A 22,939-nucleotide genomic window follows, 5' to 3' on the forward strand; every position below is an offset into this window, starting at 1 on the left:
TTTATCTCGACGTTACGAAGGAAAAATTGCCGGACTGATCCGTGAAACGTTCTTTACTTGTTTAACGCGGGGAGACCCGAACGGGGAGGGAAAGACAAAAGTTTGCGCAGCGTACATTTCGTGGAACGAATTTAGACTTTGCTCGCTGGCGGACGAAACCGACGAAGAAGGGATTTCATTTCGAAATGTCTTTTCGGACGGAAATTAATTATTTTCTCGGGATCGGTTTTAAAACTCGCAAGTTTTCCGCCGCGGCAACCCGGGGGGAATGAAACACGAACACAGGGGTGGTGTAAGAGAGAGAGAGGGAGAGAGGAGAGCTACGGACACGCTCCGATAAGAATTAAAATCGAGGAAACGTACCCGCTGAGAACTCGATTACGCGTCGAAGTTCAGAAAATACGAAGTTTTCGAGATAGTTTCGCGCGGCGGAACCGGGGCCGAGGATGGAGAGGGCAGGGCTTGGCCGGGCGGTAGAAGAAAAGCGCGAAAATCGATTGTCTTCGGTTGTTAGCAGAGTCGAGAAGCGCGGAAAAAGGAAAACGAAGCGACCGAAGCACGGAAGGAAGTTAGGTGGAAAAAGCCGGGACAGTCGGGCGCGAAAGGACAGCGCGGAACTTTATTTCGTAACGCGCTTCGAGTTGGAAATTAATTATTTGCGAGGGACCGATCGAGAACTTGGATAAAGTTTCTTTCCGAGTGTAAGGACGTAACGATGCTCGAAACAGGACGCGGCAAACTGTCTCCCGTTCGACCGTACCTGAAACGGAAGATAATTTCGAATCGGAAAGGAGAGCGGGTCGCGCGGCTCCCTCGATTCGGCTCGAAACCTAACGAGAAACGAAACGGACGAGAGAACCGGGCGGTCGAGATGCATCGGGAAGGTTGGTACTCGCCCGAAAGAAAGAAAAAAAGAAAAGAGAAAGAGAAAAGAAAAAAAAAAGAATCCTTCCCCTTCGCGGATTTAAGCGGTTCCCGCGACTCGCCGCGTTGTTTCGCAGAGCGTGGATCGAGCCAGCTGCGCTGTTCCCAACGCCCGAGCCGGCTCGATCTTTCTTTTGGTACCGGTAGACTGCTTTTACGCAAGTCGAGGCACAAAATTCACCGGTGCCCGAGGAATCCTTTCTTTTGTCTTCTCCTCGCTACAGCGACGTCGAGTTTCACCGAGGAAAACGGTTCCTTGTTTCGTCACGAGAGAACCGGCGCAGAATTCCTCCTCCACGGAGGAGCAACGCGAGCTTAAAATTCTTCGAAGGGAGCAGAGATATTACTTTTCTCGTTACCCGCGTTTCCCCGCGCGTTACGGGCTATTTGTTTAATTTTCTTCTCGCTCGGGGTGGGGACGGGTGGCCGCCGGGGTGGACGGATCGAGCGGAAAATCGTCGCCGTTTTTTCCGTATTCTCCGCCCGGTCGAAGAGGGGAAATTGTTGCGCGTCTGGTTCGATCGACGCAGGAGAAGGTTCGCGGTGAAAGCGGAGACACTCGTACGTAGGTACGCGACCGTAGGTGGGTACCTTCCGTTATATTCGAGCGTCCTTCGGAATCTCTGGGGGAATCTCGGAGGTCGTTTCGCTGACTGCGGTTTCCTCCGTTTCGAGGCGAACCGCTCGTAAAGTCGGCCCGTGTTTCCTTTGGTTCGGCGATTTTGCTCCCCGTCGACCGCCAAAGACGACCGATTCCCTTCGAGGAACCTCGCTCGTGACTTTCCGATCCAACGGAGCTCTACTTCGTTGCTCTTTCGGCCTTCTTTACATTCGGCACGAGTCCGTGGTAATCGCGCGACGCAAGAAAGCTTAACTTCGAACCGAGAGGGACGGGCTCGCGAACCCCTGGACGAGCTCGTTTCTTCTCGATCGCTCGATTCTCGATCGTTCGTCCGTTTCTTTTATCAACCTCGTTCGCGCTCGACCCAGCGATATTCGGTTCAGACGCACCACCGACGAAACTTTTTACTCTTTTCTCACCAGAGCCGTTCCATTCGTCGGACAGACGCGTTTGCCAACGCTGAGGAACCTTCTCGAAACGGTTTCTACCTCGTCGTTCGAACAGAATCGATGTTTATCGATCGGTTCGATCAATGAACCGTATCCGAAATGAAATTAAGCACGACGAGAACGCAAGAGAAGAAGCGGTGCGCGTCGAGGAACGGGTTCACGCGCGAACACGGTAATCGGGTTAATTGTTTAAGATAATCGGGGACACGGACGCTCGAAACGAGTTTCACGGGTTCGTGAAAAAGTGAAGGTTATCGCATAAATTAATAGCCGTAATACGTATTCGCGTTCGAGAGATCGGGCTCGAAGCTGCCAGTTCCACGGGTTCGCGATACGCTTCGAAATTAATTAGCCCCCGGGGGCATAAATTCGAGGAAGAATCGCCCCGGGTAGAACGAAGATTAAAATGATTTAAAACCGGGCGATTTTCGTCGCCGAGTGTACGGAAAAAGCGAAGAAAGTGTCCGCGGGCGAGAAATTGGGAATTCCGTCGGGTAAACTCGTTAAAAATTAATCCCGCTCGCGGATCAACGAGTCTGGTTGGGTCCCTCGTGGAGCATACGGCTCCCTTTCGCGATTCGGGACTCGCGATCACCTCGAGCCTCCGCGCCCGGACGTTAACGGTTCTCTCGTAATCGAATAAACGAGTTTCGAAGCCGGTAGACGAGGCGCGGCTGCTTTTTACGAGCATCGAGGAAGTTGGTCGTTAGCCCCGGCGTAGGAGGACGACGCGGTGAAAATCCGTCGGTTCTTACCTGCTTCGAAGGGGGAGGATGGAAAGTTGGCGCGCGTCGGGTAGTCGTAACGCTAACTTCGGTATCGGAAGCCCGTAATGCCCGTATGGCGACCTAACGAACCGTTCCCGACGCTTATCACCGTCGAGGCAACTTTCCCGTGCGGCTCGAACCGAAAATAAGACGAAAGAAACCCCCGGGCCTGGCTAAAACGAACCAGACCGCCGTAAGGAACGAGTTTTCCCTTTCGGTCGAGTCATCGGTGCACGCCGATGGGAACGAAACACTTCCGAGTGCCTCGCGACGCGGAAGAAACGTTCGTTGAGTCGAGACGCGGTCTCGACGACTGGCTCGGTAAAGGAATATTGCCCGATGTCTGTTTCGCTCGTGCACAGGGAGGGAATCGTTTCGCGTAGGAAACGTCGCGCGGGAATTTTGTTCGTTAGCGCGGCTACGGGGTCTCCGGAGGCTCGGTTGGGAACTTGGGAGATATTTCGGTGCCGTGTTCGCGGTACGTAATCGGTATCCGTGGATTCGCTCGCGTGGCGATAGGTTTCCTCTTGGAGATCCGGGTCGCGCTCGATCGATCCCCGTTCGCGAATCCCTCGTTTCCATCGGTGGCCGGCGGCTCCTTCGTTGGACCGGGGCCTCGCGGAAAGCTACACCTTTAATTAACCGTCGCTTCTGCGCGCACTTTCCGACACGAAAATTGATTTATCGTCGACTCGGAGCCGCGCGCTCTGGATTTCGCGCGGTCAATTCCCCGAACAATGAGCCGTAATAGTCATTTAAGACCGAGCGGAATCGAATTTCAGCCCGCCCTCGCACGCTGGAATTCTCAATTCCCACGACGCTCGCGGTTCCGATAGCGTTTCGTCCGACTAAATTTTCTTTTTTTCTTTTTTCGCCTCCCAGCTTACCGGTGGGAGGGAACGCCGCGTTAAAATCCGTAAAGTCCAGAAAATATCAAACGCGATACGCGCACGCGGGATACAACGGGAACGATGTATCTTGCTGCGCGTATCGACGAATCCAAAGTTCTTCGCCATGGCTTCTCGACGATACGCGCGATAACGAGGTTTCCACGCGAGCGTACACCGATTACCAACCTGGTTCCGTTGTATCGATTCGGAACAGAGATCGCGTATGGACGCGTTTGATGCCCGGTCTTCCAACACGTTACTCGAAACTCTTCGTTGTTCGATCGTTTTCTATAAGTGGTCGCTACAAGGTGCTCGAGTCGTGACAAAGAAGACCGTTTCTAGCCGTTTTTCCATTGGAAAGAAGTACCACGACACTTTGACTTTGAACACGTTCGTTAAACGGTAGTACAGTTTTTAGAAAAATAAAACGACGAATTTAATAGCTCGGTTTCTTATCGAACGACGAAACTTATCGAAACGCGCGCAGAATCGTTACGATTCACCCGGGACCGATCCGTAAATAATCGTTGGACGCTTTTAACCCGAATGGTCGTCCGGTTCGATGCAGGAAATCCGATTCGGGGGGGCAGGCTCGAATTTTTGAAAGTTTCGGCGACCGGCGGCGGGGACTCGGGGAACGGGAGCAGCCCGAAGCGCTTCCGGTTTTCGTTTTTCGGTCCCGTACACGCGGGATTTCGCGTCGGATCGAAATGATTTAACGCGGAGATCGCGTCGGAAGATCCGATCCGGTGCGCCGTGTCGTGCGGGACAAAGCGAAGAAAAAAAGTCGCGCATACGCGGGTGAACGAGAGACTCGAAAAAATAGAAAAAAAAAGATTAAAAAAAAAAAAAAAAGGAAAAGAGAAAAACGAAAAAAATAGAAGAGAGAAAGTGCGCAGGGGGGGCATTGGCTTTGCAATGAAAATTTTCAACGGCAAAATTCTACCGGCGATTTGAATCGAAAACCGAGCGTGACGGGCATCCTTTGTTCACGACCGTTGTCCAAAACAAAATGCTAGAAAGCTTCCCGACGATTTATCGCCGCGACGCGTGTATTTCATTTCCGTGGCGACCATAGAAATATAGAAAAATTGTATTTCGGCGGGTTGCACGGTTAAAAAAAAAAAGAAGATAGGTTTATATACATATGTATATATACGTGTAGGTGTATTATATTTCCATGTACGTATACTTATGTATAGTTTTCGGTTAACCGATATCGGGGGCAATATTTATTTTATCGCGGACGGTAATTGGATCGGTAGCAATCGACGCGTTGTCTGGCGCACGACACGGATATATTCTATAAACTTTGCGGTCGGATCGACGGTTCAAGGTACACGGCTCGTTGATTTTTCGCGAATCTGATAACCCTCGGTTCGTGCGGTGTATGTACGAAAAACTTGCTACCCTATCGCCAAGAGTATTCGATTTATCCGACGAGGAGCCACGCCGATGGTAACGAACATTCGCGGATAAACGAGCGAGCGAAAAATATTTGTTCGTTCGTCTCGGTAAACGGGAGCGATCCCTACGTTGAACGTGATTCGGCGAGTGGTCGAACGCACCGGGAGGTCTGCTGCGAGTGGACTTTAACGTTTAGCGGTTACCGATCACGGTATCGATACAATTAGGTATCGTCGATGCTCGAGCAATTCGATACCAAAGTACACAATAGAAAGTATCGAGAGGTTTCCGAAACTCGGATAACTGGTATTAATTTTCGGCAGCAAGTAATTTTGCAACGAGTAATCGATACCGATACGGCACGATACACCGAGTAGGTACCGATATCGTGTAGGTAAATAGTTCTCGATAGTTCTTCGAAGACCCAGCCCTTCGACGGTTACGCGAACTCGACGATACTTTGGAGAAAACGTCGCAGGTACTTTCATCGAGCATCGAACGAGTATCGATTCCGTTTAACGCCTACGCGTTCGATCTCGCATCGTACGAGCCCGCCGGCATCGATTCGACGTCGTTTTCATCGTTTACCGATACCGATCGAGAGCTCACCGGGCCGACATCGATTCTCGAATCTCCGGAGATCGGGCCGCGAGCTCGTTAAATATTTCGTCCGCGTTCCTCGCGTTCGCAGGCCAGCGAAATCTCTCGTTCGGTTCCGTACTTGTTGAATCGAAGCCAATGGGAAGCCGAAACGCGGAAATTGTCTCGCGAATCGGTGTCGGTCCGCATTTTCAACGTCTCGTCCGACTGGAAACGATGAAAAAGACCGAGAAAGGGGGACCACCGGGGTGAATCTAGGTCAGGGAAAAAGAGCACCAGGGAAGTGCGTACACGTATAATTTATAGCTGAGTTCCGTATGCACGGGGATGCCGTAAAATATGCGAACGCGTAACGGCTCCGTTATTTTTTGCCAGCGCGTGTCGACCAGGAGAACCAAGTAAACAACCAATGGGAGAATCGCAGCCGCGCGCGCGGGGATGATTTGTCAATTTGTTTTAGGATTCACCGCTCCTGGGAAAGCCGGCGAGATATTCGCGCTCAAATGTACGTAAAATAATATATATATATATTCCCGGTTATAACGCACGGCGGCCAATGAGCGGGGCCCTGTCGGGTTAATGGTTCGCTGCGCAGTTAATTTTAACGTTATACCTTTCGGGTTGCGTTAATTTTAATTCGTATCTAGAAAATCATATTTGTAACTCAATGATTGATAATGAAATGGTTGCACGGTGATTTTATCCCGACAAACAACGACCGTGCTTACATTTTGATATTCGGTGATAAACAAATTACGCGGCCATCGCGATTTTAATGGCTTCGTTTGAAGCGCGACGAGCGAATTATGCACGCTCGGTGTTTAAATCGCTCGAGTAAACGATCCGCGAATCGAAATCCAACGACCGAAAGACGGACATCGCGATACGGGAATCGACGAACACCTCGAGCGAAACGGGATCGATCGGGACGAGGGGAGAGAGTGGGGGGTGGGGTTAATAAAAAGATCACATCGAGTGTGTAGAAAACGAAGAACTTTTCTTTTCTTTATTATATTTTCGTTGTGTCGCGAGACTTCGTGATGTCATCGTGTCCAGCATTTAGAAATTGTGCGCGCCACAAGCCATCCATTCGATTACGATTTTTCGTCCACTCGGTCACTCGCACACGCGTACGCGCACGCACGTCCTCTTTTTCGCTTTCGATACGTTCTACACTGTACAGTCGGCTCAAAGGGGAGTCGAGGTGGGCAACAAACGGATCCTTGTTTCGATGATCGCTCTCCGATAATTTTCCCTCAGTTTTGCTCACTCGTTCGTGGGAGTCTCTCGCGAGAGCGCGTCCGCGATTGCTTCTCGTGGATCGTTCGCGCGAACGAACCCGCGAGGGAAGGAAGATCGAAAGGGGGATCGAAGGGAAGATCGAACGGATTCTCGTCTCGAATGTACAAAATCTACAAAGGTCGATGCCCGCGCGCTTGAACAACGAACCGCGAGCACGGTCCGCGGTCGCGGCGAGATTTGCGAAAGAAACGAAGAACGAACCCCTGGACGGAGACGGCCGGTAGTTTTATTCGGACAACCGACCACGAATAAAAAACCTCTCGACTCGTTCGAAGCTCCGTTATCAACGGATCGAGCGTTACTTTTTTATTCGTCGAACGAATTTTGCATCCGAAATAAAAATGGTGCGTCCGTATCCGGTCCTCGGGCGCGGACGAAATTAATATTTTTTGCAACGGGAGGCCTCTACGATCGATCGTCGCGAACGAACGCTCGGCCGGAGTTTCGTTTCGGAACAGATTTCGTTTCATCGTCTTCCATTCGGTTTCGCCCGCGAAATATTCTCGATCTTCCTCTCCGGGGCGAACTTTCGATTTCCGTCGACACGTTCGGACACTCCGTTTTCCCTTCCACGAGGCATCCTCTTTAATCTCTACCGGTTGTAAGTGCGATATGTACCAACGGATAGTTACACCTTACGCGTTACTCGTAATATGTATATAATATATATCGTATATATTACATATATATCTATATTTATAATACTTTTCTGTTCGAGTTTCATCGCTCCGGTCGGGCCGCGCGTATTTATACGCGCTCTCTGCACGCGGGCGCGTATAAATACGCGTTACGAGCCCCCGATCTCGTCCTCCGAATAATTCCCGCGATCTTCCGCCGTATCTACCAATTACCGAGTATCGATTATCTAGATAAATCTGAGAGGCGAAAGGCTCGACCGAATCGATCGAGAACGACGACACCATCCTCCTCGCCGCGGGTACGCAAATACCGAGGCGTTCTTTAAATCTTTCTCCCTTTTCGTCGATATTCGCTGGCTTCGGTCGAGACGTTCCGATTATGCACTTTCAGTATACTTTTCGAGGACTGTCGATAGAAATATTAAAAACTCTCCGTTTACCGGCAATCCGCAGGTACGAGTTCTCGATTCAAACGATTCCGAATCGAACGAGGGGAGTTTTGGACCTCCGTGACATCGGTCCGCGCAACTCGCTTCGATTTAACCGGCGCGCGAAACATCTCGGACGAGGTGAACGTTCCAATTATCGAGGCGTTATTATTTTGTTTTTTTCTAGAAAATTTTCGCGATCGTTTCACCCGCGATCGAGTTCAAAAACGAGAACTCGTCGCACTCGGCGGACTCTCGGCGATCGTATCGACGAAACGAACGGAAAGCTTCGACGATCGTTACGAAATTAGAAGCACGACTGTTTACCAGCGCGAAAACAATTCCGCGTTTCGTCGAGAACAACTTGGAACGGTAATACCCGGCACGGTGTCGAACCGGGAGCGAGGTATCCCGGTGCAAAGTAAACGGGGAAACGGCCGGAGAACGCGTTATTTAACGAGCAAACGGTCCCGTCCGAGTTCGCCGATTAATTCACGAAAAGGAGTCGGCGGACGCGTCGCCCTCGGAGGGAAATTTGAAAAATGCAATTTTCCGGACGAGGCTGAGCCGTCCGTAAAAAATCGTCGATTTCAGGGTACGCGTTTCCACGGCGAGCGCTTGCCACCAACCGGCGTCGCACCTGCGGATGCATCTTATAGGAGCAATTTAATCAGATCCTTCTGATCCTTAACCCAGCTGCGCTCGGTTGGCTCGCGAATTGCCCGGGGAGAAAAAGAAGAAAAAGAAGAACGAAGAAGAAGAAGAAGAAGACGACGACAACGACGGACAAGGTTCGAAAGCAGCTGGGTTCCGTGAGCAAAACTTATCCCTTAACCGTGAATTTGTATACATAACGCTTATTAATCGTTTCTTAACCTTTACGAATAGTTTATCGATCGATAGAGCTTAGTGACTAGTGCGTGACGTAATTAATAGGGTCGATTAGTCTACGAATCCTTTGGTAAATGTTGATCGATTGGCGCGCAGCGTACGTGCCGTTTTCGCGAAATCCGTCATCGACACCGACGAGACTCGGTCGCGGGATACTCTTCGAATCGCGCCGGAGCGAGAGAAAAGGTAAATTTTACCGGAAGCTCTCGCGCTCCCGAGGAATTTATTATAACGGAAGTCGCTCGCGCTCGAAATACGACTCGTGGTTGTACGAATCGAAAATAACGCGCGACGAGGGTCGTCCCGATCGGTGGGTAGGAGATTTCGCGTTATCTCGCGAAGGTGATCTAGAAGCCGCGACGCGTTCCGATCGAGCGGATACTTTGCACACGCTGCGCGGTCTCTCGTTGCCGCGCGACCGCGCGTTCTTCTGTGCGCGCGTGTACGTGTTCGCGTTTCGCACGATGCATGGACTCGCGCGAGCTGTATCTGCCGGGCCAAAGCAATCTCGGTCCCGTTGTAATAAATATTACCGATGTATAACCGCGGAACAGCGTCGGTGAAACGAGTAAATCTTCGAAACTCTTTTTCCGCGCGGCGACGAGCTCGTTCGTGTTCCGAGAGACTGGAGGGACCACCGAACGTTCAACGATCCTTCCCTTTCGTCCCTTTTGCCGAAAATTTTTCATCCCCGAGTCGAATCTTCTTCCATCGGGAACAATTATACGTCGATCGCGGGTGCTCTCCTCTCGTCGCGTTCCCTCGATCTCTGTCTCGATCCTCGAATCAGCCGTGAATGCTCGGAGCGGCGAAATCCGTCCCCGGTGTAAATTGATCTCTCGTCACGGTAGCGTTGTTCCTTTCAGGCGATCGTCGTCGAAAGAGAACTTTTCCGTAGTTTCGCCGCGCACAAAGGAATTCGAAGGACAAAAGAATCATCCTCCCTCTTGTCCTGTCCGGTTAGCCAGGAAGTCGGCCCGGGGGCGAGATTCGCGAGTAGTCGCCGCACTGGGAAACCGACCGTTGCTCCGAGCGAAAGAAACGCTGACCGGAAAACCGATTCCGGCGTGTTCGACGACCGGCAAATCGGGGAGGGGAGCTTAAAACGCGTCTTTAATGAATTTCGACGAAACTTTCCGATCGCCGGATGAAAAGCCGGACACCCGAACGTGGCTGGTACGGATACGCGACGTTGAAAGTGGCTCGACGGCCGGGGTTACGAAAAAAAGGAAGAGGGAAAGAAAAGTGGAAAGAAAGAAAGAAAAGAAAGAAACGAAAAGGGTGGAGAGGCCCGAAGCCCGACCAGAGCGAGAGGGAGGGTAGAGTCACGGGTGAAAAAGCTCGGATTAAACAAAAGAAGGGAAATAAGAGCAAGCGTGCGTGGGCGCGCGCGCGCGCGAGCGCGAGCGATGGAAGAGGGAAAGAAGGAGATCGGGAGGTGGATGACCAGGAACGAAAGAGGCCGTGGAAAAGAAAGGGAGCGAAGGACTCGCGAAAACGGGGGGTTGGGCTGGATTCTGGTTTGGCGCTCGGCCCGCGCCGCTGGAAAAGAACGTTCATTTGTCTTCCGCGCGGTGTAACCCCCGTGTTTCGGCCCGTGGATACCGAGCACGGCCCTTTTCCGTCGCGAAACAATGCTCGAGCCTTCGAAAAATCTTGGAAAGCGTAATAGCTGCCCTCGAAAACCACGGTTTCCGCGGTGTTGTTTTTTTTCTCCTTTTTTTTTTTCTATTTCCGTTACCGAGCGGTTCTCCCCTCGTCTACCGTCCTCGTACTCGTCCTCCGTCTTGAGCCGAAGCGGTATTCGTCGATCGGGACAGAACGGGAGAGAGACGATCGTCTCGCGAGCCGCTTTTGTCCAACCTCTTGAATGTTTCATGAGCGACGGGGGACGGAAAACAGAACGGTTTTCGTTATTGTGCCCGCTTCCGACTTGTATTTTAGTTGCGTCGATGTATAAATTATTCCCCCCCTCCTTTATCCCTTGTCTCGCTAGCGATCTCGGTAAATACCCGAACGCAATCTGTTCCCGGTTCTTAGTCTCGACGCGCATCTCGGATTCGTGGCCGGGGAATCGAAACCCTTCTTCTGTCTCGGGATTGAAATTAATTACGATTTCGATTCTTCGTAGTTCGCTCGGTATCGAACGCCGCGGCCCTTCTAACGCTCACCGATCGGTCGCGAATTTATTTTCGCTCGAGTCGCCGGGTGGGGGGAGAGGGTCGTTCGTTCGTATTTCGTGCGTATTTCGAGCACGTTCGGTCGGTACTTTTTCCCATAATTATCGCACCCGTGAACGTTAATTGCAACTTGCGTATCCTTTGCTATCGACCGTGCGCGTTCGAAGCTGCGTTTGTAAATTCGGGGGAAAAAAAAAGAAAAAAAAAATCGAGAGAGAAAGGGAAAAAAAAAAGTCATCGGTAAATACGCCCCGTTAAATATTTGCCGACCCGTACCGGATATGTATTTTGTATTTCGATCGCTTCGAGCGCGTTCATATTTAATCGCGGACTTTATGAAAACGATCAAAGGCCATGTAAGGCGTATTAAAAATTGGATCGAGTCGACGAAACACCGGGAAAGTTTTTGTCCCTCGTGGAACGACCGACCCGTTCGATCGAACGAAACGTTTGATTTCGGCGATTAAAAGCGAGCGTACATTAATTCTCCGGTCGGGGCACTTTTCGGTCGCGCGAAATATTCGAAGCACCGTTAAAGGCCGGGCGTCGCGTGTAATGCCACCAATAAAGCGATACAGCCCGACTGCGACGTGATTAATTATGACGAATGGTCGTGTACCAACGACGGTTGGCTATTTTTCACGATCGTTCCGTAGAAAATTGTTTCCCGAGAGGAAACGTCCCGCTAATTTCTCTTCAAACATTAGCACGCGCTCGGCCACGATTTCTCCGAGCGCGCACAATTTTTCGCGCTTATCTGTCCCTCCTTGCCGTGCGTGTCCGCGCGATATTAAACTCCCGACGGTGGGACTTTTTTCCCGCCCGGGTGTTGTTTTCGCGCGATTCTACGTCACGACATTGCGTCGCTAAAAACGGAGCGTCGCCCCGCGACGCGATTTTTCGGCGACCGTTCGCGTACCCGAGGAAATTATTTATACAGGGAGAGCGACGAAAGAAAAAGGAACATTAACGCCTCCGACGTGGGAACCGACGACAGGGGAACGCGAGACTATTTTCCGTTTACTCGTTCCACTCGTGTTCCAATTTTTTCCTTTTCTTTTTCTTCGTCTTTTTTTCGGAAACGTTCCCTCGGACGCGTCGATAAAAAGCAAACTTGGGTTCATTTCGCGACACGGTTGTTCGCCGCGCGGCGATAAAAGTTGCGACTCGACGTCGAAATCACCCTCTCGAAGCGTCCTCTCCCCTCCCGTGGCGTGGTCCCCTTCCCGTGAAATTCCCCGATTCTTTCCAGCCGCGATCGACCCTGTTTCCCTCTGTTCGGTCCGTTCTCGTTTCGGGTGTTCGGTAGCGTACCCGCAGACCGAGAACGGCTCGTTCCGAGAGGCTTTCTCGAGGAAGAAAGAGGACGCGGACCTCACTCGCGGAGAACCGAGTTTCTCCTACGAGGAACCTTTAGCTCGGCGCTCGAACACGTTCCCGCGTTTCTTAACCCGATGAAAGAGTCCCGGCGGTTCGAAAGTTGCACGCGCGCGGTCTCGAAGTTGGAATCCTCGAGATATAATTACACCGGCGATATACGGAACAACAAACGCCCTCTAACGAGTCGACTTTTGTTCCGTTGGTCTTTCCGGCATTGATCGCTGACGTCGAGATAATTAAGGAACACTGGAGACCGCGAACAATGCAACGTTCTCGCGGTTTCGAAGAGCCCTTCGAGGTTGTCGCTCGGTCCGCGTTTGTTTTCTCGCAACGAGCGCGACGTATCCTCGGTGTCCCTTCCTTCTTTATTTTCCTTTTCTTTTTTTCCTTTCTTTTCTCTCGCGGAAAAAGAGTCTCGCACCTGTTTCGAAGTTTCGTGAGAAACGGTTCCGGGGCGCGCGTCTATCCCAATAGAAATTTCGGGCAACCGACATCGGAGACGGACGATCGCAAGCATATAAAAAACGATTTACAATTCGCAAGCGTCGAGCGGTGTTACGTTTTGCCGACGCGTCGAGATATTCGAAGTTAGCCTGGAAATTGCGTAGCTTAATGTTTCGTAGACGATACGTCGAGACGCGTTCGAAGCATACAGGTTGGCTGAAAAATCATTAACGGATCGCGAGTTTCGCGGCATCGTACGATCTCCTCGCGCGTTTCCATCGGCTTCCTTGGCCCGGAGGGTGGGGGATAAGCAGAACGTCTAAAAAGGATCTCTACGAGGACTAGCAGTCGTCTTGAGTGGTAGAGGTCTGCAACAGGGCCGCCACTCGCTCCGAGAAGTCCCCCGATGTTGCACCGGTACACTGAAACAGAATCATCGAGACGGTGTCGATCAAAAATATCCCTGACGAAATCGGAGCGAACGAGTGAACGACCGTTTCAAATTATCTTTGTTCTCTCTCGCACCGAAAATGATCGCGATCTATCGATCCCTCGAAAAACAAATTACGCCAACGATAACGCGTAATTTCGGTCGATCCGTTACGGTTAACCCCGAGCTCGAGCGTATTCTCGAGTCGGTTACGTTTGCGCGAAAAACGACTCGACAGTGGTAACAAATTGGAATTAGAGGAAAAGGTGGAACAGTGGGATTAAAAGGCGAGACGGGGGCTACCCGCGAGCTATTTAGAGAGCAGAGTTGCGGGTGTATGGGCGAGCGGGCGGCGAAATTTCATCCTAAACATTTTATCCCTCGCGAGAGGGACTGGCAGGCTGGAAGTTTAACGCAGACGCGGGGAAGGGACGGCCCGCGGGCTGGTTCGCCGTTTCCTTCGAAAGCCCCGTTCGCCCTCGAAACATATTTCGTCGCTCGTTTCCACGCTCGTGCGCTCGATGGGAACCGTTTTCCGAAAGAAAACACGCGTACCTCGTTGCGAAAAGTGGCCCGCTACGACGTTCGAGAACGGAGAGAGAATTCTCCGATTCGTGGCCCTACGAAAAGCGTACCGCGAAACCAACCAGCGAGACACGTTTCGCGCAACGCTGTTAACGGGATTGCAAACTTTCAGGACCGGTGGTTGCGTCCCGGATAGTAGTGATTTTTGTAGGTACGGTTGCACCTTCGATACTCTCGATGGCGTAATTACCGATACGCGAAACACGCACGTAGAATTCTCTTCCCGATGAAACCGTAGGGATCCCTTCGATAGTGGGCAACCGCGAGACAGAACGGGACCAGTTGTATTTGTCGGTGGAATAAAACTGTTCTTCGCTGCTCGATGAAAAAAGTATTTGTCTCTCGTCGATTTCTCGAGTTTCGCAACGCGAGAACCTTTTCCACGCCGCTATTTCCGGTGCCCCCCCCCCCCCGTCGGCGGGAACGGGCTTTTAAAAGATTCCGCTCGAAGAACGGTTAAACGAATCTCCGAGGAATCGAGGTTTCGGTTGTCGATGGGAAGAAGGGACCGGAGTCGGCGGGGATCGTTTGTTGTCGAGGCACGGGCGCGTTGCAGGGTATTGTTTAAACGATCCATCGGCTCGGAAAAATCCCCGACACCATAAAGCAACGAGGAGAACCGTTCGGGCCGGCAATGAAAACTTGAAAAGTTCGTGCTTTTTCATTTTCGCGAACGCCCGCCCGCTCGCCCGGCAACGCTGAGAATACAGACGATGCTGATTTCCCAGCGGGTATCGTCCATCTATAAATCTATACCCCGAGGTTGTTTAGTCGGAGCGGTATCTGTACGCGTAGACGGCAACTGCGCCACCCTGTATTTTTCATTCGACTCGACCCGGACCGGCAGCCCTCCACCGCTCCCCGAACCGAGCAAACTTTTATCTTACGAAACTTTGCTTCTTCCGGGCACCGATCGCCGACGCCGTGAAAACAAAGATCATTCCCCGACCGGTGTGCGCGCACACGTCGAATTCCCCGCGTACACACATCTGTACACGCGAGCGCCTCTACGTTCCCTCGAAACGGACGATAATCGTCGTAACCGTCTCGTAAATATTTCGTTCTTCGATCTTTCGAGCGCCACCGGTCCGGTTCAATTTTTCATGCAGCTTACACTGCCAGCAACGCGGCGTCCTTCCGTTACGCGCATCGAGCGGACATCAAACGGAAAGTTGGCTCGATCGCGGAGCTGAGATCTTTCGGCTTCGAGGGTACCGCGAGACCTTCGAGCGTTGTTCTTTTTCTTATCTCGGCGATCCGATTCCTTTCGATTTTTCGTTTACGTTACTTGTACCATCGTTCCCGTAGCTTTTCTTTCGATGCTGGAGAACGCGCGCGAGGATCCTAGCGTTCGGGAATACTCTGCAAGTCCGAAACGTTCTTACCTTGCGCGGAACAGGGTAGAGGTTTCGAGCAACGTTACTTTTGCACAGTGCAAAGTTCGGACCACCTCGTTACCCAGATCGCCAACTTTGTAAATTTAAAGAGAGTTCGAGCTACGAATATTTTAGAAGCGACGATTCGCGTTGTATCGGGATAAATACGTCTCAGCGAAATTTCCGGCGTGAAAGCAGCTAGCATGGTTTACGACTCACGCATCGACAAAAGCTATTTTTGAGGAAATATATTTCGTTTAACTTTCTCCCAGGCATGGACTAGTAACCTTCTCGCTGCTATCTCGATAGCTAATTGCAGGCGTCGTAAACCGAGAGTTCTGGAAAGCACGGCCCAAAAGGGCTGCAATCGTTTAGTCGCGGGTATAAGAGGACGAGCGAGAATCTTCCCGGGACTTTTACTCGGTCGTTAGGCCTGGAACCGGCGCGCAAGAACTGTACCGGCACATTCCGCGAAAGCTCTCCTCGAAACAACCTTGTGTAACTACCGATCAAATAAAGTCAAGCCGTGATCAACAAACGATACGGAACGCGCAGTTGTTTGAGCGACACTCGAAACCCTTCGGGTCGTTCGGAAAGTGATTTCGTTTTCCAAAATGGAGAATACGTAATTCGTTGAAATGTTTGCACGCTCTAGAAAAATCGTGTCTCGTTTTCGCCGAAAAGGAACGAAAGGACTTCCCGAAGAATCCGATGGTAACGCGTAGACGAAAAGGAGCGGTTCCCACGGCGCAATTCCGTGACAAGGAGGCGCGTGTACTTTCCAGTCCCTTATGCTCCGTGAAAAATATTAAACGAAATGTAAACGAAGTTGCGCGCTCGCGAACAGAGCGGGGCTGGGGTGGGGGGTGGGCAAAAATTGCAAAGTTTTTAATTAACTTTCCGCTCGGTCGGGAAACGGTTCTAAAATACTCGCGCGCTGTCAGAGTTAATACGGCGTGTAATTGAAATCGCGGAACAACGAAGGTTCGAGGCTAATCGACGATCGAAAAATGAAGAGTTGCGGTCTGTTTAATCGAAGTTCGACCGCAACGCGTTTGCCGGCCCGATAAACGGCTGACGGTCGAATAAAGAGAGCTCCGCCGCCCTCGCGTTACGATTCGCGCGAGGATACAGACGCGAAAAACGACCCGGACCTCTCGCCAACGTATTTTCTCTCGCCCTCATGCCGACCGTTCGCCCTCGTCTCTCCCCCTTTCGTCCCTTAATCGTAATAATATCGCAGTTGGCCGCGCGATGACTTTCCCGGGCAGCTGCGGCCGCAACTATCGCCGGTTTATCTCGTTGACGCGTTCCACGGTGAACGGGGTGGATCCTCGGCCGAGGAAAAATTGCGGGGGATAGAGAACCAACCCGTGTGCCTCCGCGTTTAATTATTTGCGCGGCGAAAAAACCCGCCTAGCGAAGGCTTCGAGCCGCCTCCGCTTCCTCCCCGCGGCGAGTAACGTTAAACCGGGAACCGAGGATGTTTCGAAAGTCGTTTCGTTTTACGTACTTAATAAGAGCGTCCAATCTAGAACGCGCTATTACGTATCTTACGCGACGCGAATTTCAGAAATTTATACCGCGTATGGGTACTCTGCGCTCGCAACTGCGCAGGGAACCGGACAATGGAAGCGTATCTTAAAGCAGGTCTAACCGTGTACGCGTTTACGTACACGCGGAGCGCACGCGAGGCTCGTAACGCGTCGAACGCGAGAAAAACACTCGATGTACCTGTAAACGGGTCCGTGGAACGGTTTCCACGAACTTTCGACCGAAATCGAACAATAGATCCCCCTCCACCGATGGAATTTAGATTATTTCTCCGTTTGGTAAATTGTTAAGTCTCGGGAATGGAAGCCGTGCACCGATACCGATCGAGCGCAGCCTCGTACAAGGTAGGAAACGCCCGATTCCCTTCTCCTATTGGCCAATAAGAATCGTACACGGAAGTTATTCCATCAAAGACCGTGTTCTCGTTTTCACATGGGAAGTAATTTCTGTTTCTCTCGTTTGTTGCCAACAACGACGTCGTGAACGGCGCTAACGATAACAGCGTATTCCGCGTCCCGTACCGTTCGCGGCAATACCGGTTTATCTCGTCGAGCTTTTCGACGAACGAACAAAAAGGAGGAAACGAAAGGGGAAAATGGAGCGGAGGAACGCTCGAAAGAACGAAAAGGACGGGCAGGCAGGGAGGGCCGACTCGACGAAAGGAGGAGGTGCACACGAGGAACGAGAAGGGACGGGGGAACCTACAAGTTCGACCGTGGACCGACGGTGAACTTTCAGCTTTTTAAGCTTTTCCGCTCTACTCCGTGACTTTGCGCGGCCCGTTCAGGGTTACCACGGCCTCGAACTACTCGGGACCCTGGGGATATTTGTTCAAGCGTCTCCGTCGACGACAATTTCCCTGAGAGAATTGCTTTCCAAACGCTGGGCCAGTTTTGCACCTACCGGCGTACCTAACCCACCCACGCTCGGTTACCTCGAGTCCTGTTGCTCTCCTCGTCCAGTTTTTTGCACCCAAACCCTCTTCTTCTTCGAAACTACGGCAAACCTCGAGTTAAAACCTGCACCGTCGGGTAGAAACGTTTCGACGAGGGTGAACGCGTTCAGGGAATCTATCTTTTGCGTTTCGAGCCGAGACACAACGCATCGAGGAGAGATCTTCCCTAGAGTATTATCCGGGATAATCCCCCGATCGAAACGATACCAAACGCACCGGTGTTCGGACCATTATTTTCTCGAGACGATTCGTTTTTGACAATTTTTTCGAAAGAAACTGCTTTCGAGTCCCAACTAGATCGCGTTTGGACTCATTGTTCACGGGACGATCTCGCCGATCTGGTCGAAGTGCTCTCGCCAAGGTGCAAAGAGGAGTCTAAAAATTGTCAAGTCGCGTTTGTCGCAGATGTACACCGATACACCAGCAAAGTCGCTTCGAAGTTCAGTATCGAGTCCACCGAGTGCTCGGTCGACCGAAGAACGCAACCAGCGGTGGGGACACCACTCGGGACGTTTTATCGAGGGACAAACCGGTAGTTTTAACCGAGCTTGCCAGGTTACCCCGCAAGTTCCGTTTACCCCGGACGAAATAAGAATCTCGTCGCTTGGAGAAAAAATCTGGATCGCGGTTCTTGCGAGGAGCTCCAAGTATACGAGTAAACGTCGAAAGGATTATGCACGCGCGATAAAGTGTGTGCGTTTTTCGTATATTTTTCATTTCGCGGCGTAGAACCAGCGACCGCAATTTGTTAGCATTACTCGTGGCCGTTCCCTCGGAGCTCCCCGAAACGCGTAGGCGATTTTACACCCAGTGATTGTTTGTTTTCACTCTTTTGGACGCTATTAACTCTTCGCCGAACGCGGTGCGTATCGATACAACGAGGAAGCTGAGAAAAACGAAATCGCGCGGGTACGTGTTGCGCCGCGGACGAAATTTACGGAAACTTTACGCGGGCGTGGAAAATTACGCGAGAAAAACGAAGTCGGGGAAGAATCGCGGCCATCTTCTCTTTTCAGCGTGCGCGTGCGCGCGTGCGCGCGTGTGTCGAGGTCGCTGGCGCACGTGCGCGCGTAATATTTGCGAAATTAAATTAAACAGGGGGGATCGTTTTTTTTAATCCGCGTCCGGATGGAAAGCTCGTCAAATATTTATTTAGCCGGGCTTCGCGGCCGCGGCGAATGGAAAAAATTTACTCGTTGATAAAATTCCACGCGGAAAAGGTAAACCCCGATTCAATCTTCCCGCAGGGAGCCGGACTTCCAGAGAGGCGGACCGAGAGACCCCGGGGCCGAGATAAACCAAACGGATGGTGGAAATATTGTAAAACGGTGGGAAATATTTCAAGAAGGAATCCGCCCGACGAAACGAACGAAAAAGAAAGAAGAAAAATGAAAGAAAAGGCGGGACATCGTATCGCGGGAAGCGCGAGACTCGCAAGGAGCGCGAGACTCGCTCGCTGGCGTATCTTCTTTATTTTCCCGCGCACCTTCGCTTTCTCGTATCGAGGACAATTACACTAATGCTTTCGCCGGTCTCGTCTTTTGGGCCGGGCAGGAGGTAGCTGAAACTCGAGCGGGGAGGAGCCGAAAGCGGCGACTCGAAGCCAAAACAAACGCAACCGTCGCAGAACCGAGAGTAAGTAAACGCGATAAATGTTCGCCCCGGTGGTTGTTGTTGCAGCGCGAGACCTCTCTCGTCGCTTCTCGAGATTTCAATGAGAATTGTAACTTCGATGTTCGTTCCGTGGATCGTTGGACGCGGTATCGTTTAAGAGATCTCTGCCGAACGATCGTTCGTTGGACACGAACGAATCAAACGACGGCTGAGCGAAATTACCTAGCGCGTTTCGTCCACGGAACGAAATTCGAGGTATTCGAGGTGTTCGTGTATTCTTTTCGTACCGGATGATCGCTCTTGATTTTCCACTTTATCGTCCACCGAAGCGTGGCAATAATCGCTTCGAAAGGGTTTAAAAAAAAAGAACCGTCGATAAAGAAACCGGTGCATCGAGCACACTGGCTCGAGTCGTTGGTGAGTTTGTTCGAGCAACGATGGCTCGTAATTTACGATCGTCGACCGGCGCAAGGACCGTCGAATCCGTAGTGGGTGTACTCTGTCGCGGAGTCGATGTTACCAGGCGTTTTAAGCGGTACCAAATGCGTACAAGCGTCGAGGGTTTGCGAGACCAACGTACGTATCGTGTACACAGTGTGCGGAATAATTACAACGCGTCGAGCGCGAAACCACGGCCATCTTTCCTCGACTCGAAGAGCAGGAGCGCGTCGTTCGAGCCCTCGTCGTATCGTGGCCGCGATCCGATCGATTCGAAAGAATCGCGATGTTACGGTGCAACGAGAATCCCGTGCGCGATTCGACGCGGGGTATCGGTTCGTTCTCTCGTATCTCTCGACGTGTTTGCATAAAATTAATTTACCGAAACTAACTGCCGTGCTCGCGTTCGAGTGCACGTAACGGTTGGCGTTACCACGGTTCGCGGTTTATAATGTTTCTCGGTGTTTACTCAGCGCCTTGCGCCGGACGAAACTAAACAGTCGTGCACGTAACCGGTCGGTCGGTTCGCTTATCGGCGAGTTCTGCTCGCTCGGTTCGGTAAATTTGGTCTCCGTCGTTGTACGAGTCGCCTCGACGATCGCCGTACCGGTACAAACGGGTCACGAGGCGATCGAACGATCGTCAAACGTTATCGGCTTTGCTTCATATCCGTGCAATTGTTATGCAAACCGCCGCCGAGTTCTATTACGAAACAAATACGCGCTAAACAATTAACGTTTGCACGAACGGGACGCAAACGTCCGTGTCGGCGCCCTCGTACCAACGATTTTCGATCGGTCGATACCGGGAAAATGCTTTTCCGTGTAATCGAAGCTTTAAAGCGATTTGCGGCCATACCTTTGCCGTTAATCTACGCGTCCGCGGTAGAGAAAACACCGGTAACCGAAAAGTGCAATATACGGTACCCGGTATTTTGTACACGGGAAACCGGAGCGAACGCTTTTCGACACCGGGTGGATCCAAAACGGACGGGTTTAATAATCGCTTTCCGAACTGCAACGAAGGAAGCTATTCTTGTCGAGAAAGAATCCCTTCGACCGTTGAAAAAGAGAAACTTTTTTACTTTTGCGTGTTCTCGAGACTCGACGCGATTTCGAACAAAACCTTCGATACGCGTTCGTAAAACTTTCACGTTTAGAACTGCGTCTCGAGGAGACTCGACTTCGCGCGAGACGATTGAACAAATTTTTCCCTCTCATTTGTAAAGAAAAGCGAACGAATTCCGGGGAAAATTTAATATTTTTTTTTCCAAACGTTACCAGAGTCCAAAGTTACCGCGAACGAAACGATGCGGCGCGGCGCGGGGGCGGCGAAACGTTTCCACCGTCTAAATTAAAAATTCACGTACGGTCAACGATTCGCGAAGGTTTGCAAATTTTGTTCCCCGAGTACTCTGCCGTTCGCCCGACAAAACTGGGCGCGAGAAAAACCGGGCAAATCCCGAATAAATCCCCGAAATCGTTTAATATCGCGTTTCCAGACAGTGGAAACGCTATTTCATCGCGGCGGTGACGATCGATGGTTGGAAGTCTTCGCGCTCGAAAGCGAAGCAGTTCGAGCGGAAATTTTGGGGAAATTTCGTTCAGCTCGCGCGACGGACCCGCTCGTTTTCGAACAGAGATCCGCTCCTCGATTCCTCGGGGAATCTCGCGAGTAGAAAGGGCTCCGCCGCGGGACGTTCGAGCGTTGCTCGACGCGGAGATTCGAAGCGGACAGCTCGTGATCGTCGTCGAAGCGCAAACTGCGATTGTTTCGAGGAGAAGCGCGAACCATCGCGCGCTGGCTGACGCGCTTCCTGAATTAAATCGGCGTCGACCGCAATGATATCAACGAGGGAGGACGGAGGACGGGGGATGGTAACGTTTCAATGTTTGCTTTAACGACAATTATCGCGGATATCGCGGTTACACGTTATTCAACGACGTTACATCGCGAAAGCCGAACGAATTGGATTTCATTGCGCGTTAGATGAATACTCGATACGCGAGACACCCAGGTAAACCCGTGATTTGTTCGGATTCGAAGGTCGCGGTGGCCTGGAAACTTGAAAAATTCGACGCCCAATAAAGGACACGCGTACGTAGCCGCGCGAGCAACTCGGCTCGCTTTTGTCGCGAGTCGATCGATAAAAATTCTTTCGCCATTCGTCGTCGATAAAGGGATTCCGCGCGGGAGGTTAACGATAAAAATAATTCGGGGATGGAAGGATACGGTTCGCCCTGTAAATTCCTTTCCCATCGTCGTCTTTCTTCGATCGTAGTTTTCCCTCGGTGGATACCGCGCGAGAACCAGACCACCGAGAAACGATCTTTTTTCCCGGTGTCGTTTATCCAAATTGCTATTAACCGGTAAACGGGACCCGCCGGGTTTATCATCCCCGAGCAGGACCGACCGGAATAAATACATCGCAAGGGATCGGTTTCCAGTGGCTCGAACGAAGAAGAGCGCCGACTTCGAGAGGGCGTCCGATCAGGGGAAAAAGACCAAACCCATCTTCCTCGTGCTCGGTTTTCCGCCCTATGGAACCCTTCGATCTCTTCCAGCGACGCTCTCGTCCCATCGCCCTCGATCGTCGCGAATCGAGGGACGTTCCCGCGCGAATCCTTCCACCGCGGCGCAAGAAACGAGCCGAGAACGCTTTCCGAGACGGAGATTCAACGAGCAAAGAACACGCGTACTCCAACGATTTTTTTACGCCCCTTTCTCTCCGAACGACGGAAACTAAGTTCTCGTTGCAAAGTTCGAACATTTCACACGAGCGCGTAGCTTTTTATTTTCAAGCGCGAGTTCATTTCTCGCGCGATAAACTCGAGGATTTCGATCGATCGCGCGTTTCGATGTCGAGCGTTCGCGTCCAACGTTTTACGCGTCCTCGCGAGACGTTACATTACGACCTTTCGGTCCGCGATAACGCGAGACTCGACATTGGGAAAGTTCGAAGTTGAATCTTCTTAAGATTCTTAATCCGGTGGAAGTCTCCGCCGACGAGGAACACGAGCTACCAAGATTACACGAAGATAAGACAACGGTTTTATCGCGCGATG

At 51.5% G+C, this 22,939-nt stretch overlaps 2 protein-coding genes across 4 annotated transcripts in view; one reads left to right on the forward strand and one right to left on the reverse strand.

The window, feature by feature from the left end:
* The window catches only part of LOC143143047 (uncharacterized), a 69,616-nt gene that overhangs the window by 43,397 nt on the left and 3,280 nt on the right, over positions 1 to 22,939 (forward strand). For 2 of the 3 annotated variants that reach the window (XR_012991005.1, XR_012991004.1), the window contains exon 3: positions 19,070 to 19,457. Coding sequence is in view for 1 of the 3 variants with exons in the window: in XM_076303895.1 (XP_076160010.1) it covers positions 21,716 to 21,751 (36 nt within the window). In the remaining 2 variants the exon portion in view is untranslated. Of the gene's footprint in view, positions 1 to 19,069; positions 21,752 to 22,939 lie in introns of all 3 variants that reach the window. The other variant, XM_076303895.1, reaches the window with a different exon arrangement.
* Positions 6,660 to 22,939, reverse strand: part of LOC143143048 (uncharacterized) — a 110,755-nt gene continuing 94,475 nt past the window's right edge. Inside the window, exon 3 of the mRNA XM_076303896.1 lies at positions 6,660 to 13,344. Coding sequence (XP_076160011.1) covers positions 13,264 to 13,344 — 81 coding nt within the window. The 3' untranslated portion in view covers positions 6,660 to 13,263. The remainder of the gene's footprint in view (positions 13,345 to 22,939) is intronic.

This window comes from Ptiloglossa arizonensis, chromosome 2 (assembly GCF_051014685.1).
Source record: "Ptiloglossa arizonensis isolate GNS036 chromosome 2, iyPtiAriz1_principal, whole genome shotgun sequence".
NCBI lineage: Eukaryota > Metazoa > Arthropoda > Insecta > Hymenoptera > Colletidae > Ptiloglossa > Ptiloglossa arizonensis.